This window comes from Oenanthe melanoleuca, chromosome 7 (assembly GCF_029582105.1).
Source record: "Oenanthe melanoleuca isolate GR-GAL-2019-014 chromosome 7, OMel1.0, whole genome shotgun sequence".
Lineage (NCBI taxonomy): Eukaryota > Metazoa > Chordata > Aves > Passeriformes > Muscicapidae > Oenanthe > Oenanthe melanoleuca.
In genome coordinates this window covers 11,985,777-12,004,299 of record NC_079341.1, presented here as the reverse complement: position 1 = coordinate 12,004,299, position 18,523 = coordinate 11,985,777, and the positions used below count along the sequence as shown (strand labels likewise).

At 45.5% G+C, this 18,523-nt stretch overlaps 1 protein-coding gene across 1 annotated transcript in view; it reads right to left on the bottom strand.

Annotated features, from left to right (window-relative positions):
• The window catches only part of KLF7 (KLF transcription factor 7), a 57,957-nt gene extending 42,396 nt beyond the window's left edge, over window positions 1–15,561 (bottom strand). Inside the window, exons 1-2 of the mRNA XM_056496627.1 lie at window positions 15,477–15,561; window positions 14,945–15,201 (exon numbers count right to left, since the gene is read on the bottom strand). Coding sequence (XP_056352602.1) covers window positions 14,945–15,046 — 102 coding nt within the window. The 5' untranslated portion in view covers window positions 15,047–15,201; window positions 15,477–15,561. The remainder of the gene's footprint in view (window positions 1–14,944; window positions 15,202–15,476) is intronic.
• Window positions 15,562–18,523: the final 2,962 nt, after the last annotated feature.

The following is an 18,523-nucleotide window of genomic DNA, read 5'->3' as shown; positions in this document are numbered from 1 at the left end:
TGGCACATGGTTTAGGACCTGTTTTTTTACAACCCTCATGTTTCACACAAAAATCCCTCAAAGATACCCACAACTTAAGAGCTTTCTGAATAAAGGGGAAATAGTTCACAGTTTCAGAGAGAAGTTTTCACAGAGGCAGAACCAAGCTAGAACCTGCAGCCAGCTGTGTGCCTCACTGCTATTTGATGAGGTCCCACTGTTTTGTTATAACCCCAGTAGACCCTGCATGAAGTCAGCAGCTTCCCTCCGGTCAGGAAGGAAAGGGAATCACCCATCTTCTGAAACACCAGGAAAGTATTTCTTTGTCATGTGGGCAGCCCAAGCTGACTCAAAGGAGCAGAGATGGTTAAGCAGAACAGTGGACAAACACAGCAGGAAGGCCCGGAGTCCAGAGTGTCCCAACAAGCAAATGGAGAGCACCTCACAGCCCAGAGCAGCTGAGGTTCATGTGTCCCCCTTCTATCCCTCCCCTGGCTCAGGCAGGCTCCTCTGCCTCGCATAAGGCAGGTTTTGGCAAATCCTCTTTTAAGCTGCATGGCCAGGGTGCAGGGAGCCACACTGCTCAAGGCCACTACAGTGGATAGAAGTATACTGGGGGAACTTCCAGAGGGACATTAGTGGGACCCCACTACTGAACACACAGCATTTCAGGCAGGCTGCTCCCTGCCCACATTGAAGCAACTCCTTTTCTGAAGAGCTGTGCAGCCCTTGGAAGGACCTCTGTAGGCTGGAGGGGTGGGCAGTGAAGAACAATCAGAATTTCAACAAAGGCAAATGCAGGGTCCTGCACCTGGGGAGAAACAACCCCATGCACCAGCACAGGCTGGGGAGTGCTGCTGGAGCAGCTCTGCAGAGAATGACCTGGGGGTCCTGGTGGACAGTAAGTTGTCCATGAGCCATCAGTGTGCCCCTGTGGCCAAGAAGGCCAATGGGATCCTGGGGTGCACCAGGAAGAGCATTGCCAGCAGGTCAGGGAGCTGATTCTGCCCCTCTGCTCAGCCCTGGTGAGGCACATCTGGAGTACTGTGTCCAGTTCTGGGCTCCCCAGCACAAGAGAGACATGGAGCTCCTGGAGCGAGTCCAGAGGATGCCAACAGAGATGAGTAAGGAACTGGAGCATCTCTGTTATGAGGAAAGGCTGAGGGAGCTCAAGGTTGTAGAGTCTCCCTCACTGGAGATATGCAAGAACCACCTGGACACAATTCTGTGCAATGTGCTCCAGGATGACCCTGGATTAAACCAGATGACAGACTGTGGTCCCTTCCAATCTTACTCACTCTGTGATTCTGTGAAGAGAAGGGTGGAGGTGTGCTGGGAGGGGGGTGGGGGCTTTACTCTTTAACTATGGTCCAGGTTAAACACTGTTTCACATCCATCAACCACAAAGCCAGTGGTATTTAACTAACTAACCAACATATAGATACTTTTTCCCAAACGAAGGTCAACAATGCACAGCAGCCCTAACAGCTTTTCCCAACGCTAATACCACCCCACTGTTATATCTGTGCTTTTAGGCTCTTTGAAATGCCGAGATCTTCCATGACTCACTGTCAAAAGCCAGCACTTAGAACCAGCTACCATCAAGTCATCAACACCAATTTGACTTCATCCCATTTAAAGTCTGTTTCATTAAACAAACAAACACAAATTTGGCATCAATTTTTTGTTTCCCTTTACTCTGATGGATCACAGCCCTTGTTATAAAAACATGCTTAATAAAAACAAATTGGAAAACTAAGGAAGCTCATAAAAAGCTCTGATTGTGAAGAAAAGCAGGGAACAGGACTTAAAGAGGAAATGCTACATTTTTCTGTGATGCCAACAGAAAGAGGCAGTTTATAAAGAAAACCACATAGTGGCAGGAAATAAATCCTTGAGACTGAATTTGGAAAAACACAAATTAATGCATTTATACAAGAAACAGCAACACAACATGCACACCTAGCACAAAGCAGAGATCCAGTAAGGCTGACAAGAGTCCTAGAACAGATAAGACACAGAGAAGACAAATATAGCTTCGAGGACAAATTCAAAGCATCTGATACACAGGAAAACTGGAGAGAACAGAGAGATGGAAAGTATGACAAAACTCAGAGGGACATGCACCTTTATTACTATTTATCACATCTGTTCTGCAGGCAGAGTTGTAATCTCCAGTCAATGAGCAGGGGTCTCATTTCATATTTAGATTTTAAAAATCCATTAAATAGGTAATATGGATGAAGATGGGGAAAAGCATCACAACTTTGTGCAACAATGAACATGGTGAATCTAAACAAAGCAACGGACTTGCCCATGGAGAACAGAGACAATATGGAAAGGAGAAGACTTGGGCACCAAAAGACAGCAGTCTGTTAGATATTCCTCCCCTAAATTAGGTTTTAGCACAGGCTTCCAAGGAATACAAGGCTTCACACCAGGTGGATTTCAAAGGACACCGGAAAGCACAACTGAGGCTTACATTAAGAAATGGCACCTGGGCAGAATTTCATGCTCTAACAGTGCCAATTTCCAGAATTTGCTTGTTTGTTTCTGCTTATATGCAGTTTATTACTGCTGAATGAAGACAGAGACCAAATACGCTTTTCATCATGTGCACCCTGCTCTTGAATCTCATTTGCCTTCAAAATTAGTCAGTAAAACCCACTTGCTGAACACAAGCTCTTCTCTGACCCTTCTCTAACCCTAGAGACCAAGCTGCAGTGCAAATGTGTGCTTTTCCCCATGACATAACTTAACATGGCACAACAAGACACAAACGCACGCTGGATTCCAGCCAGGGGGGGAAGACCCCACTTCCATGAACCTGGTCTCTCTGAGATGCATTTCCAACCTGACACACAGTACACATGTGACAGATTCTCAAAATGAAACCTGTCTGGCCATCCACATGTGCACACAGAGGGTCCACTCCTGACTCACATTTATACTACAGTGTTTGAACATCATTACAACCGAGCAAAAAGACCTCAAAGAGGACTTGTGTATAGAAGTGGATTTTAATGTCCAAAAAGGCCACTCTGATAATTTAGTCTCAACTCTGGATGACATAGTTCACTGAAGTGCACAAAGAGCTCCCGTGAACATGCATTTATAGCTGCTTTCAGGTTGGTTTCCAGTTAGATATGAAAATCTGAGGGTCAGTCAGAATGGAAACCTTCCTTCTATGCATGCATTGAGACTTTCAAGAGACCTCTCTCATCTGTCATCATTACACAGATGGATATGACTGTCCTGGGGGAAGCTGTGCCTACACCAGATATTATCCTACCTTGCACTGTTGGGGAGGCCACATTTAGCTCTTAGAAACATCTTCTAGCTCCTTCCCACACCCACATTTTCTTCATTTATAAAACCAGTGAAACAAATCATGCTTTACCCTCAGTTTTATAGAGGGCAGCTCAGGACCTCTCATTCCTTCATGGAAAGAAAATTTCTTTCTGTACAGTTTCCATTATTTATTAGCTGAAGGTCGGGGGAGAAATGGTATTTATAGGATGCCTAAGGCCATGCTCACTATAAAACAGAGTAAGTCAATATAGCTACAGCACAACTTAGTGGCCTGTTGTGCAACATTTTAAAAAATGTATTCTCTCGTTACAGCACTTGAGAATATCTCCTCCCCAACACCAGTGAAAAATACATTTATGAGAGCTATAGAGCAGCAAGATGTTTTAATCAAATCATTAACATGTGTGTGCTGTTTTCTGCCCACATCCTGGTATTTAGTCCACATCCTGACAAGATCTGTTCTCCTGAAAGGTGTCAAGTGACTTGGTGGACACTGGGCCAGGGTAAATTCACTGCAACTTTGGCAGATCTGCACTCACTGACTGATCTGAAATCCCCAGTGTGATGTGGATACTGTTCTTTCCATTTACAAAGAGAAAAACCATTCAGAATTGAATGCCAAAGGTCTCCTTGACCTTTTCTGCTTAAAGAGATGGAAATTAGACAAATTCCATCTTACACCATATTGGAACATCACCTGACCAGAGATGCAGCTTGCTCAAACAAAACTGACTGAATGGCATATGGCATAGCTCTCACTGCATGAAATAATTCACATGAGACAGTCACAGTGAGGAGAAACCTCCAGCCTAGACCATCCACTCAGGGTTCAGCTAGGGCACTCAGAAGAATCACATACACTAGAGCTATTTGGGAGTAAGAAACCTTGCTTGCCTTGCTCTCCCTCAAATTTATTCTGATAAGAAATGCACTTCTCACGTGAGAAAAAGGAACCCCAGTGCAGCCTTTGTAGAGCTCTGTGCACCTACTGGCATTCTTCTCACTTCTCAGCACTCAGAAACAATGCTGGGAAGTCACCCAGACAGTCACCTGTCTACCAAGTAATTCCACACTGGAATTCCTCTGTTCTCCCTCTAACTACTGGGTTTATTCATGTTTAAAAAAAAAAAACCCAGAACTCAGAAAGCCCAAGACAAGTTAGGCACACTCAGTAAAGAATATTTCAACTGGGCACCCTGAAACTTCTTTGCCAGCATCCAAGCAAGATTACTAAAGGAATCACTCCCAGAAAACAGAAAACTGTCATGAGTGAACAGAAAATCAAGGCTGCCTAAAGAGAAAGCATGAGCTTTGCAGCCAATTCAGAAGTACAATGTGATGCCAAGGCCCTCATACTACATTTTAGAGCCCCAAATCACCCCAGATCCTGAGGAGGTTTTATTCAAGGACACAGCTTCATCCAGGGGGCACTGGAGACAGGTATTTTAGCCTGTGTTTGGAAGGTTTCAACCTGTAATCAATGCAACAAGTACCAAAGCTCCCACTGACCTTAACTGACTAGTTCCCACTAAAAAAGCTCCTCAAGTGAAGCCAGGTTCTTCTGTTTTCAAATACTGCCTACAAGAATCCTTCTTTGCACTTTAAAAACACAGGAGAGGCAAGAGAAGTACCAGTAAGAGAAGTCTACACTGTTTCCCTGCACTAGAAAGTAGGAAACTACTCCAGGTAGCATCCATTTACCCTGAAATTCTCAACCCTGAAAGAAAAGCACCTTACAAGCTCTTTCACTAGGTCACAGTCTGCCTTGTCCTCCAAGATACTGGAGACCTCCAAAACTCTTAAATGCTTTCTTCCTCTGGTCTGACCACACAGAAACATGCCTTACTCTTCCTATTTGACTTAAACCCCCTGCTCTTTCATAGGTTTCTTAGAACCCCAACTCTCAGAGACTTCTGCTGACATCAGAACCACCTTTCTCAGCACCAAAACCAAGCTCCCAGTTTCTTCAATTGTGCAGGAAAGCCCATTGACATAATTCAACACTACCCTGAGAGATCAGAACCCAAAAACAAATAGAAGAAATACGTACCTTGGTAAGAATCTGATGTACAGCAACCTTCAGATGATCACAAATGCTCTGAGGTGCCAGCATAGCTTATGAACAAATGGGGGAGGACTGTGACACCACCAGAATGAACTGGGACAGCAGCATCAGGTGGAGCCAGAAAAGAAGTATTTTACCAAAACTGACTATACTCAAATCAGTCCAGTGCTCTTTCCTTCTCCCTTATTACCTTAAAATGCAGACAAATTTAAAAATAAAAACAAGAGACACTGAAGTTCATCCCCATTTGATCTAGACACTAATGAGGGAAGCTTTTTCCACTGGCACCGATTTTCCATTGTGCAGCAAATGCAGCCTCTCCACTGTCCACGTGTCAGAAACTGATGCTTTCCATACGAAACACTAGATCCCATCTTTCTTCTTCCCTATGCCTTCCTCCTTTCCATACTTAATTACTCACACAGCAGCTGCAGTAGGTTGCAGATGAGTGGAATGTTTTCTTCAGAGCAGCACAAATTTTCCAGGCTGACAGGGAAGACCAAAAGAAAGAAAAGAAAAAACAAAACGCCAACAAGAACCATTTAATACTTTTCACCAGAATGAAGCAGGCAGCAAGCTCTGTGCAGGGCTGGCACACTTCAAACCACTGCACAGCCACAGGAAAAGAACAATGCCCCTGAGCCACTCAGTCCACCCTAAGCCCAGGAATGTGGGGCACCTCAGATCCAGAATCCAGCAGTAAGCCAGAGGTGCCAAGGCAGGGTGAGTGCACTGACTCCAAACCGGCACAGCACCTCACTGGCAGCAGCTGAGCAAAGGAGAGGAGAGAGCTGCAAGGAGACAGGGAACACGTGGGACTGCACTGCTTTTGTGCATCTTTTGTATCATCAGGCCCTTCCCTGAGGAAGGGAGACCAGGCACCCAGGTAAGAAACCAGAAGTATCCAGAGACTGCTCGCGCCATCACGTAGTGTTGTGGATGCAGTTCTCCAAACATGCAACAGTCACAGGATGCAGAGAGTTTGGATAGCTTTAACTAGCTAAATTGCTAATAGCTGGGAAAAATTAGTCAACTTTTAGGGGTGCAAGACCTGAAATTAAAAGCTAAAATTGACAATGAAGTGGAAGATGTCAGCCAAATGAAGTCTGTCAAACTGAAAAGTGCCAGGCCTTCAGGAAATTCTAGGAAGTACAACTTGTTGAAAGATTTCTACCAAATGTTCTCAGAAAAGAAATACACTTTTGCCCAGTCGTTTATTGGAATATATATTCACTTTGGAGTCAACATGTTATGCACTGAAATGTCACACATCCAAGATGTAATCTGTAAGAGCAGACTTGAATCAAGCCACGCAGTGACTCAAATCTGGTCTCACACTAAGTGCTGTGATGTTCATTTTGGGTGTAAAAAGCAAGCAGGCAGGAGCACCTCTCACCCCCCCTTGTACTCTGCCACCCAGTGAACAATTTTCACCACGGCCTTTGATCACTGGAACCTTTGTTTTCCATCCAGCCCCGGTGGAAAACAAAGGCAGGCGATTAAAGGCAGTCCCGTACTTCACCCCCACCAGCACAGAGCAATTCAGCACAATGCTGATTCTCCTCCTGGGCTGGAGCAAAGGCAAGTCAGCAGAAATTGCAAATGTTCAAAACCCAAGAACTTCCCTTATGTTTGGAAGTGGACTTTGCCCACTTGAGAGTCAGGATTAAAACCAAATGCCTAACACCATAGTAGCCTATTAGGAGTGAAAGCATTTTTAAAATCAAATTTACTTGTCCTGACACATGCCTTTTTCCTCACTTAGCAATCTAAATAAACACTTATTTTCACTGTGATTCCCAGCCACTTCACTTGTACCAGAAGAATGCTGCAATGACAGAGCAGCAAAGGCAGAAGGTGGGCCAGATGATCCTGTCCAAAAAACACAAACCCTGTTCGCAGGGTTTTTTGGATTATCTAGGTGGAGATACTTCCATTGATTGCAGTTTCTGTCAGAATATGCTACCTTACAAAGGTCCTTATTGTCAAACATCAACCCTATGTCAGCATCCCTCTAAAACTGACCTTCTGAGGCTACCGGCTTAAAGGCAGGATTTGTAAATCAAGACTTTAACTGGAATGTCTCAGAAGAGCTTCTCACAAGCCAGTGTCCTTCTCCTTTGCATCCTTTCCCACAAATCACACTGGCTCCCAAGCTTTCCTGTGTCACTGTCTACTTCTGTATCCCTTGCAGAGTAGGAGCTGTTGACCTCATGTATGATTTAAACTCCAGCTTTGCACTCAGGTCCACAATGCTGGGAAATAACAAGAGGATTAGGACATGTGACACATTGCCAGTAAGCATGTTCAAAACCAGTATGACACTTAAATGAGTACGGTTGGTGGGCCTTGAGCAAGCATAAATGACATAAATGCCTCTATGCAAACGAGGCCTCAGGCTCTTTGGTGTGTGTTGTACAGTACACTACACACCTCTAAACAGTTCTCCAAAAAGTAACACATGTCATGAATACACAGTTGCACTGAGTGGAAATGCTTTGTATTGGAAAGGATTCTTCACATGCAAGAACAGGGAGTGGATGGGTACCTGCTTCAAAAGGTTTAACAACGTCAGAGCAGCTTAATAAATCAGAGCTGATATATTAAACCTTTAAAAGAAAAAAATTAAATGCCTTCTGCCCAACCTTCCTACACTCAGCTCCAAACCCTATTAAAAATCTGAGAAGGGTCAAATCAGTGCCATGCACAGGTTGTCACAGAGACAACCCAGACCTCTGCGAAGGGGCATTTAAGCTTACCTTTCAGAATCTTCTTTTGATTTTTTCACAGAGACAACATCACACTGTGCTGGGAGCTGTCCTGGCTGCTGGTGTGGCAGGATCTGAGCCTGCAGCTCCAGAGGGGCTGGCTGTCCATGTCCCCATGGCCCTGCACAACCCTACCCTGTTCCAGCCACTGTGGTGCCCAAGCACCACAAACCCAGAACAGGAATCCCCACAGCAGCAGATCAGAACACAAGAGCTGCCAATACATCTTGTAACTGAACAACTGAGAAGCAAAGGTCCTGATTAAATCCAAGATGTCTATCTTTGAGCATGAACATCAACTCACAGGCAGCTTACTCTCACAAGCAGCCTAACAACCTGAGCAGCCAAGCTCCTGAGCTTCCTCACCAGCTGCTGCCAGAGCAGGAATGGTAAATACAGCCTGGTGACCAAAGCAATACCTTAGCTTTTTCTGATGTACACACCTTTAAATGCCACAGTACTTTCATTTTCTTAATGGTGCTGGAATCAAGTAAGAGTTAGAAATCCTAGGTTGTTTGGGATTTTTTGAGAATAAAAGACAACAAAACAAATATTAGTGGCTCAGATGCAAAGAAAGTATAAAGAATATCAAATTTAAAAAATGAAAGGTCTGTGACTTTAAAGATAATCTCAGTGTCTTGGGAAACCAGGCACAATTTTTTAACTCATAGTGGCAATGTTGGAAGAAGACTCATTTCCTGGCAGGTTTGTTTTGTTTGCTTGCTACAAAATCCACTGAACTCTGTAATTTGAGTGAATCCACACTAATTTTGACTAAGGCAGAGGCACTCATAGTACAAAAGGGAGAAGAAATTCAGTAATTGAGGTGAGCAATTACTGCAATCTCAGTCTAAAACACACCACAAAAATGATATTCCCAGCTCCTGAGCACTGCCAGGAGTTTGGAAGTGATAGGGACATTGTAGGTGTAGGGAATGGACAATGGACAATGGTGTAGGGAATGGCACTTGAGAGTCCAGGGAAGCAGAAAGAGGAACTCAGCACTACTCTAAAAACACCTTTATTAACTCTCCAAAAATTCAGGTTTAGCATCAAAAAAGAAAACCACCATGAATTAAAATGTCTGGGCATAACTTTTAGTGAGGTTTTGAGCATGATGATCAAAAGTCTACAATTTTTCTTCCCCTCTGCAGAATGTGACAAACGTGAGGAGATGAGGTGTACTACTAACCCGTTGCTTAATGTACTAAACAGTGATATTGCTCAGACAGTGAGCAAAATCCCTTTGTTTCATTAGGACAACTGCAATCAAGGTCATTCACATGCAGCTACAAAGAGAAGCAGCTTCCTTCTTGTTTCCCTATAATGTTTCCTAACTAAGAATGGAGAAATAACACACTGTATGTTTCTCAGTGAAGAATCATTTGACAAAGCCTCAAAAAATCCCCCAACAGTATCCAGAGATACCATTTACCTCAACCCTGGAGAGCTTAAATATGAAATTACTATCTGGAACTGAAAACCTTCTGCCATTTCTACATGGAAGTATCAGACTGCAGACTATCTATGTACCATGATTTTCATTTATACACTGCCTATTCAGTAAGACATACAGAAATGTATGAGCTTGGGGAAGGGTAGATTTAAGCATCCCAAACAAGTAAGGGAAAATATTTTCTAGGTGAGTACCCACATGATGACTGTGCATTGCTTAAAGGTATTTACTCCATTTCAAAATCCCTTGATACAAGTCATTCACATAATCTACTATTTTTAAGACCTGTAGCGTGGATTGAAGGACTCTATGCTTTCAGAATGCCAAGAAATAATCACTTTTAAAATACATTCTATAATTAAGAAATCATGCAACAATAGAGACAGCAGTTTCAAGTTTGTCTTTGCTCTCTTTGTCCATCTCTTTCTGCAAGGTGACAGGAGCATGCATTCAGCACATGGAGCAAGCAGAGGGACTGCAGGTATAAATGGAGCAGCGTTCAAAGTGCGAAATACACTGCATTACACATGTGACTGTTCTTGGAAGTCAACCATTTCTGAAAGTTATTCTCAAGAGGCATGATGTACTATAAGCACTTAAGAAATGTGTTACACTGTGACTGGAACCAAGATGAAATAGCAATATTAAAAGAGATGGTTTAGTTTATGTAGTGGCCAACTATGCCATTAAACTAGAACAATGGAGACGATGGGGAGGCAGGAATGTTCTTCAGTGTGATTTATTCCTTTCCAGTAGGAGTGAAAATTTTTCCTATAGGCCTGAAAATGACCACGTCTGCCAAGCAAAAGCCAGCATTAAGATATAAGAATTCTGCTAGATTAGTCACCTTGGGATACTCTGCTCTCACACAGCACATGGATCTCAAAGCCCTCTTCCAGGATGAGTCAAAACTCAGCCTTCTGAGCTCCACAAAAACCATTAGGCCTTAGCAGTCACTTCAGAAAGAGGGAAACTGAGGCTTGCAGAATTGATTAAAAACAGGCAAAGAAGGCTATGTAAAAGGATCAACAGAAAAACAAAGGCTTCCTCAATCCTATGCTTTACAGGAAATGTGCATCTTTCTTGAAAGGATCATTGTTTGCTGCAGCTGAGAGCAGCTGGGTCAGCCAAGGCAAAAGGAAATGTTATCAGGCAATGGTTATCAGCAAACAATATAATGCCATTTCCACTTCTGTCAGCCAATTAGACCTGTGCAGCCTTCTGACAGATGTGGGAAAGGCTATCTCCTCCAGAATAAACCAGGGTTTGGCACCTAAGCCCTGCTGTTTTTATACAGCTGCATCAGCTACAGATGACTCTGTGCATCCACCTGTCTTTGTGCTCCCATATTCTGACATTATGGGAACTGCCATGCTAGAGACTGCCCTGTGCTCCCCAAGAATATGAATACAGCCCCAAAACTGTCTCCTGATCAGACCCCTGTTTCACAATAGGATGGTGAGTTCTGAGTCCACCAAGGAGCCTAAGAAGGACAATAGGGATGTTTAAAATGTCACCCCTAGGAAGAGGCATATCTGATTACAAAAGACACCTCCTGCACCCTGGTCTTTCAGTGACACCCTAAATGACATTCCAAAGGCCCAGCCCGAAGAACAGAGTGAAGCCCCATGTCCATCCCTGCCAAATTCTCAGCCCTGCTCTCCCCCTCTCTGCAGCCTGGCACACAAAGTGGGACCATGTGCAGCTGCACAGGCTATGCTCCTCAGACTTATCTCCCTCAAAAACAGCCTCCTACCCACTTCCTTCCTCTGCAGAGTAATGAGCGCTCCTCAGCCTCGTGCTGCCTCTCCCAGCAATCTGCTTCCAATCTCGGGGATGCCACATGAGACAGCCACCCCAGAGCAGTGGCATACGTGGCCAGAGGTCCTCCTGCAGAAGTGCAGCAGCCAGCAGGTGCTGAAATCTACCCCCACCCTGGTCCTGAACTGCAGAGTCAGCTCACAGGGACAGAGAGAACTAGGACGGTTCTATCAGTCAGGATGAAGCACCAGGCAGAAACACGAGGTACCAGCCAGCTGACTTGGAGCAAGCGACTCATTTCCCAATGCACACAGCCCACCTCTTCCTCTAATCCCTCCTCAGTGCCATGGAGGTTCAACACTGCTGGAAAAGCTAAACAAAGTTTTCTCTCCTGATGAAATTCTGCTATTGATTACTCAATAAATTCTGATGTCCCCACTCCAGGAAAAGTCCTCCTGACCTCAAAAGTGTTTTACCTGAAGGAGTACACCCAAAGCTCAGAGAGGAGCTCAGCTTTTGTTGCCTAAAAATCAAGCTCTCCCTTCCCAACATGCTTAAAAAAAAATCAAAACACGTCACAGGTTCATTTCCAGCTTTCACTTCAGGTATTTCTACTTCCACAATGCAAACTATGCCCAGGGTAGACTAAGGATTTCTTTGTTTGTATTTTTGCCTCCTAAAACAGAAACCTACACAAAAGAAGACTATTTGTTCCTACACAAAATCTGTTTGTTTTGTACATATTGCTGGGTTGCACTCATTCAACTCCAACACTAATTGTCAAAAGCGCAGATACCAAACTTGCTCACGTTCCTCTTGCAGTGGGAAGGAAAACTGGGAGATCAGCTGACTGTGTGCAACCATTTAGCAACCTGCCTATGCTGTCAGTGCCCTCTGTGAGTAATGGGTGTTTCACAATCCGAAATACGAGCAACTGGCCCAGCTGTATATTCCTCAGCCAGCAGCTACCAGACTGTTTTCCAGGCTCAGGAGAAAAGGAAGACGGGACTGTGACAATGCTTTCCCCCCAAGGCACGCTCTGATTTTCAGTGGGCAGGTGCATCTTTCACAGTATCACAGTAAGCATCGTTTCTCAGAGCAGGACCTGGCACTGAGTAACCTCTGCACACCACGCGCTAGTAGCTGCTAATCACAAAACTGGAGCTCACAACGTGATAAAGAAGCTTGCTCTTAACCCACACATTTATTTTCCCCCTCAATCCCTGCCTTTTTAAGAGACTGAAGAAATCTCCTGGGGCACTGCTTTGCTGCAGGGAGAAGCACTACCCTGGAAGCTCTGTGGCATCATTGGAGCAGAGGCAAGACTCGTTCAAGTGTTTTTACTCAAAATTAAAGCTGCTGTTTCCCACTTTTGACACATCCCATAAGGATCAGTCACCACCGTGTCAGCTCTCTTCCCGAGACTCAACTATAGCCTTTAGTTTTAAAGGATACTTTAGAAACACAAACATTCTTTGTCTCAAAGTTGCTACAGTTTGCCTAAAATAAGTAAATCCCCAAGACCTGATTACACTGCAAGTGATTTAGAAGAATTAAATTGGGGTCTCTGTGTCAGTGGGTCTGCCAAGATTGTGAACAGCGTGGTCTCTGCACAGCCAGCTTCAGTTGCTCCCACCACTGACACATCAGTTTTGCTGCCTGTTGTTTGCAAGGAGAGCCCAAGCAGCAACAGGGGAACAAACCGTAAATACAGGATGCATTATGAAACATTGGGCACTGGTTGCAGGATTTGAGAGGAAATAAGGGAAAACGTAGTAAATTATTTTCAGCTTCTCTTTTTAAGCATACCTGGAGAATCAGTGGGATTTAACCAGAAGTATGACTTTAAATTCTGCAATGGTAACAGTGAGATTGGGTAGGTACATGTTACTGTATAAAACAAAGTGCTGCTCTTCCACACATAAAAGAAGGCAGAAGGAGACAGAGTATCACTCACAGCACTGCCTGAAGCATGCTGGCTATGTCAACACACTATGTTGCTTTGGATGTTTGGACTGCTGCTAATATACAACCGATCCAACAATGATGCCATGAAGTATTTTTAAAAATTAAATAATATTAACCTCTTCGGTTTAATTAGCATGTTAAAAATATAAAAGGAAAGCAGATGTGACCATCATGGATGTGTGTGCTGAATATTAATAACAAAAAGCATCCCCTCCCCCTTGGAGGATAAAGCAAAGTTGGTTTGGTCATTTTGCAAAATAAACCCTGAATGTGCTCATCCTCTAGCTGACAATAAACCTCTGCTTTGTGTGCACACATATAAAGCTGAAGCCAAAATGATTTTACTATGGTAAACCTTTGAAGATTCAGCCCCGGTGCAGCTGGCTGACAATGCTACAGCCCGAGTACTCCCCAGCAGCTCTGCCATCCACATTTCTACCCATATGCACTTCTAAGGAAAAATGTAATGAACATCCCAAAACTGTCACTTACTGGAGACCTAACACCCTTACACTAGCCCAGGCTCAGGTGAAGGCTGGCAAGATGAAATCCAGTGGCTCGTTATTCTCGCACTGATAATGCCACGGGTCCGTGCGCTGCAATAGCACCACATGTCATCCCAGCCACACTCCACTATTTCTACCCACCAGCAGATGTTTTTTTTTTTCTTTTAAAGAGACACCAGTTTCCAGAATTTCACCTGGTGTATCACCTCCGCCAGACACTCACATCAAGAAACAAGACTGTCTCACAAGGTTTGGTCGTAAATAGAAATGCTGTCTTTTTCCGAGCTGATAACTATTTATAGTTAACAACTGGGTTCACAGTGTATTTTATACGGTTCTTCTTTGTAACAGACTCTTCTCCTTGGTCTTGTATTCATGCTACCAGTCATCATTTTAATGCATTTACAATACTTGATTTCCATCTTTATCCTTATTCTGTCTGCATATTAACCCTACAGTGCCTCTAAACACACTGGTTTACTGGAAGCAGCCTAAGGCGTCATTGTTTCAAGACAGCAAGAAGTGTGCGTTCCTACTCATCTTCCAAGGAAAAAAGGAGAAAAAAAAAAAGAAAAGTAAGTCACATTCCTAGTTACTGAACTTAGCCTTAAAGCTTTTGCTAGTGCTTCCACACACCTGCCCACCCTCCACCTCCGACTTAAGCTACGATTTTTATTGACATATACTAATTACCTGAAAATAAGAATGATCTATTCCATTTCCACCAGCTGCCAGTTGTCAGCACTGGCTAGAAGTGAGCAGGCTTGTTTAAAAGAACAAAACAAAAAAAAAATCTAAGCTCAAAAATAAAATAAACAGTAGTCATCATAAAAACAAAACCCTAAAGAATGCCACCGGATCTCAGGTACTGTCAGGCGTGCTCAGAAAGACTGAAGGCAGACAGATTTGAATGGACTGCTCAGTTTGTCACGGTAAAAAATAGAGAGATTTAAAGGTCTACCCACAAGGAAAAAAAAAAAAAAAAAAAAAAAAAAAAAAAAAAAAAGAACCACCAAAAAAAACCCAACCCTGAATTAAAGAACAAAAATAAAATAAAGTCAGAAATGCAGCCTCAATGCATCGACTGTCTGCGCTTAAGAGATTTACAGGAGTAATTTAAATGATTCACCTGCTGCCAGTTTTCCTCCAAGGATGGCAAAGCTGAGAAGTAGCCGGTGTCGTGGACAAGCTGGAGTTCCTGGAATATACTATAACTAGCCAAGACATCCATGCTGCTGCTGAGCAAGACCCTTTCTTTCTGCTTTTGTGTGTGTTTGTTTGCTCGGGTGGGGGGTTGTTTTTGGTCATAAAAAAAAAAAAAAGGAGGAGGAAAATCAACCAATGATAGATCCAGCGTCCCTTTGGCTTTGTTTTGTTTCAGTCACACTTTAAAAAAAGAGAGAGAGAGAAAGAGGATCAGCGCGGAGGGACGGCGAGGTTCGGGGGCCGGGCCGAGGAGGACGAGCGGCGCCGGCGCGCACCGAGCACCCCGCGGCCGCCGCACCGGGGCACGTCCCCGCCGCGCTCCGCGCAGCCCCGCGCCGCGGCCATGCGCGCTCGCGACCGCCTTCCCCGCCGCCCCCTCCCCTCTTTATTTTCGGGACACCACATCCCACATCCCGCCCCCCCTCACGCCGCTTCCCTCCCCGCTTCCCTCTCACCCTCCCTCAGCCAGCCCAGCCCGGCCCGGCCCCCCCGCGCGCGCAGCCGCGCGGCCCCACTCGGGCAGCGCGTGCCCATGTAGGGTAAACGGCGGGGCGGGAGAGGCGGGCCCGCCGCGCGCCTGAACACGCTGCGGCCCAATGGCGACGCCGCTCGGGGCGCGGGGGGCGGGGCCGGGGCGCCAGAGCCCGCGGCGATTGGCCGGCAGCGCTGCTCCCGCCCCTTCCCCGAGGCTCGCGAGGCGGCGCGCGGCGAGCTATTTTTAGGGCGCTATATAAGGGGGCGGCGAGGCGCGTGGCGGTGGCAGAGCGCGGCTCGCTGAGGGGCGGCGCGGTGCGCGGAGATCGGAGCCGCGCTCGGGCTGCGGGCGCCGGACGAGCCGCGACCCGGCCCGGCCCGGGTCAGCTCCGCAGGCAGTGCCTGCCGGACCCTCCTGCCTTTCCCACACTGTTTGCGCCCCTCGGCTACCCCTAGCCTCTAGCTCTCGAGTCCCTGGGGCTCGGGATGGCCAGACCAGTCGCATATGGCCCGGGAGAGTTGTGCTGCTTATGAGGGTGTTGGGAGTAGGGGTGGGAATGCACCCCGAGCAGGAGCCGCCGGCATCAGGAGCACGTGCACGGTGCCTGTGTGGTCAGACCACGGGAGCCCGGCTTCTGAGTGCTGATCCAGCCTGGCCGTCCCCAGAAATGCACGTGTGCTTGCTAAGGCATCTATCATGGCATTTAATGAGGCTGAGATGAAAGCTGAGCCCTCTCTGAGTGCTAGTTTGGGTTGGCTAATGAGCTGTTTGACCTTAAATGGTTAGTGTGGTGCAGAGCTTCCCCAAAACCTCTCTGGCACCGGACACAGTTGCGTTTCTGCTTTTGGAAGGATTGCAGAACTGAGTCTGCTCGTTTGAGGATGGTGGGGGTGGGGAGGGGCTTCCAGTAATAGAAGAAATATGTTCTCTTTGTTGCCCTCAAATTCAGAGGGCCTGTGTCCCATTGGTGGCATTGCCAGGGCTATATCTGGCCACCAGGCTGTGGGATGAATGTCCCTCTGGAGCCCCTTGATGGGTTGTCACCACTGTGAGTTGGACTGGGTACCAGGGCAAGCAGATGCTGCCAGGGATTGCTAAACTATCTCCTTGTAGAGCAGTTTCATCACACTTTCCTTGCCATGACTGAGATGTCTCTTCCTGCTATTCTCTTCCTTTTGCACCTGCATGAGCGTGCCAGGGCCAGGCTCAGCTGGTACTAATTGGTGCAGTGCCACTGCCACAGACATTTCTTCCCAGATGTCCCAGTCCAGACATGTGAAAGTTTGAGGCCGCAGAATTCATCAGTGCTGATTAGTTCATGGTATGCTTTCTTTCTTGACAATAAAGACAAATTGCCTTTTCCAAAGCTGGGTCCATGTTAACAATTTTGAAAACCATATATGAAGAAGGATTGTTGGAATAAACCTCTACAGAAAGCCCAGATAATGGCTGCATCAATCCCAAATTCTTGTAGGTGCCATGAAGGAGAATGAGGTAGAGTAAGCACCTCTCTAGTCTGAGGACATAAAATGTAGAGGAAAAGGAGGGAATGAAGCTATTGGTGAAGAACTACAGTAATCAGGAAAGAACTGGACATAGACAATTTTTTCAAATAAACAGTCTCACCACTACAAAAACACTCTGGTGAAACAGCACGATGACTTGTGGGAGCTGTTGCTCAGGTGCTGACCTGAAGCTGCAGGACTGGACAGTCCAGGGGCAGCTCCCTTGAAACTGAATGTCTCCCGGGGGCTGCTTATGAAAACGATGCCATCCCCAGCCTTCACCTGGGAAGCCATAGGTTGTCTCAAACAAGACCATTCCTGGCATCTTTAGCTTAGCAGAGAAGCTGTATGTGAGGCTGGACATGAATAATAAACTACTCTTTCTCATAAATATACCCATAAATGTGTAAATGTATGTGTTAGTGGGAAGATGAGAGGGAAGGTTAGTGCAGCAAGCACTGCTGGAGATGTCTTGCTGACCATCATTATCCATTCCAAGCATGCCTCAATCTGGCAAAGCAACACCTTTCCTGGGCACCTTGGGAAGGGAAAACTTTTAAAGAGTGTAGAGGAGAGAACTTGACCAAGGTGGTTGACTGTGGAAAGAAACAGCACTTGGGTATCATAACACACTCCTGTACTGAGAGGGTTACACAAGAAATACCTGTTTCAGAAAAAGCTGTCTATAAGCATTTATCCTTAACAGCTTGTCAGAACAAAGCCAAATGCATATGCAGAGGCTTTTCTAACCTAGGCAGAGAAATAAAGGACAAAAACATTGAAGGTTTATGGTCTCAGCGACTTAAATATCTAAATGTCTTAATCTTTCTTGTCTTTGAATTCTGTAATTCCCATAGACAAAAAACATTTTGGCGCTTTATTTCTGACCTTGTTTAGCATAACTACCATTTTAATATGTAGAAATGTTAGTGCTCTGATGTCCAAGCTCCCCTCTAGCCTGGCCTGTGCAAGCTATGAGTTGCTCATTCCTTGGTTTACTGCAAAGCTTGATGTACAGGCAACCCAGAGTCCTCTCTACTTGGTAGTCACCTCTGCTTGCTATCGAGTAGCTCTCACTTGAATCAATTAAAATCTTTCTAGTTGTCTATCTTATCCTGAACTTTCTGCTGGAAGCATGTCCTGTAGGAAATGCCAGCTTTCCACCCTCATGGAGGAGGTTGTTCTCAGTTGTGGAGCTCAGCTGCTGTATACCAGCAAAGAGCCCAGACTGTGCCCAGGCTGCACTGTAACTGGTGGCCAGATCTGATGAGCAGATGCTGCTCTGCTTCTCTGGCTGGCTTCAGGAGGAATAGTGTCTGAGGGCAGGATTTTGGCTGTGAGCCTTGAGGTGAAGAGCTAGGCTTCAGATCTGGCTGCTTGCCTGGGTGGTTTCCAGGCAGACATTGCATTTTTATTGTCTCAGATACTCTGCTTTGGAGGTCAGTCGAGAAAGCAGAATGGGGCTGTCACTTGGCAGAAGTAGAAAAGCCTAGACAAAAAAAAGAATGTGGTGGTACACTGG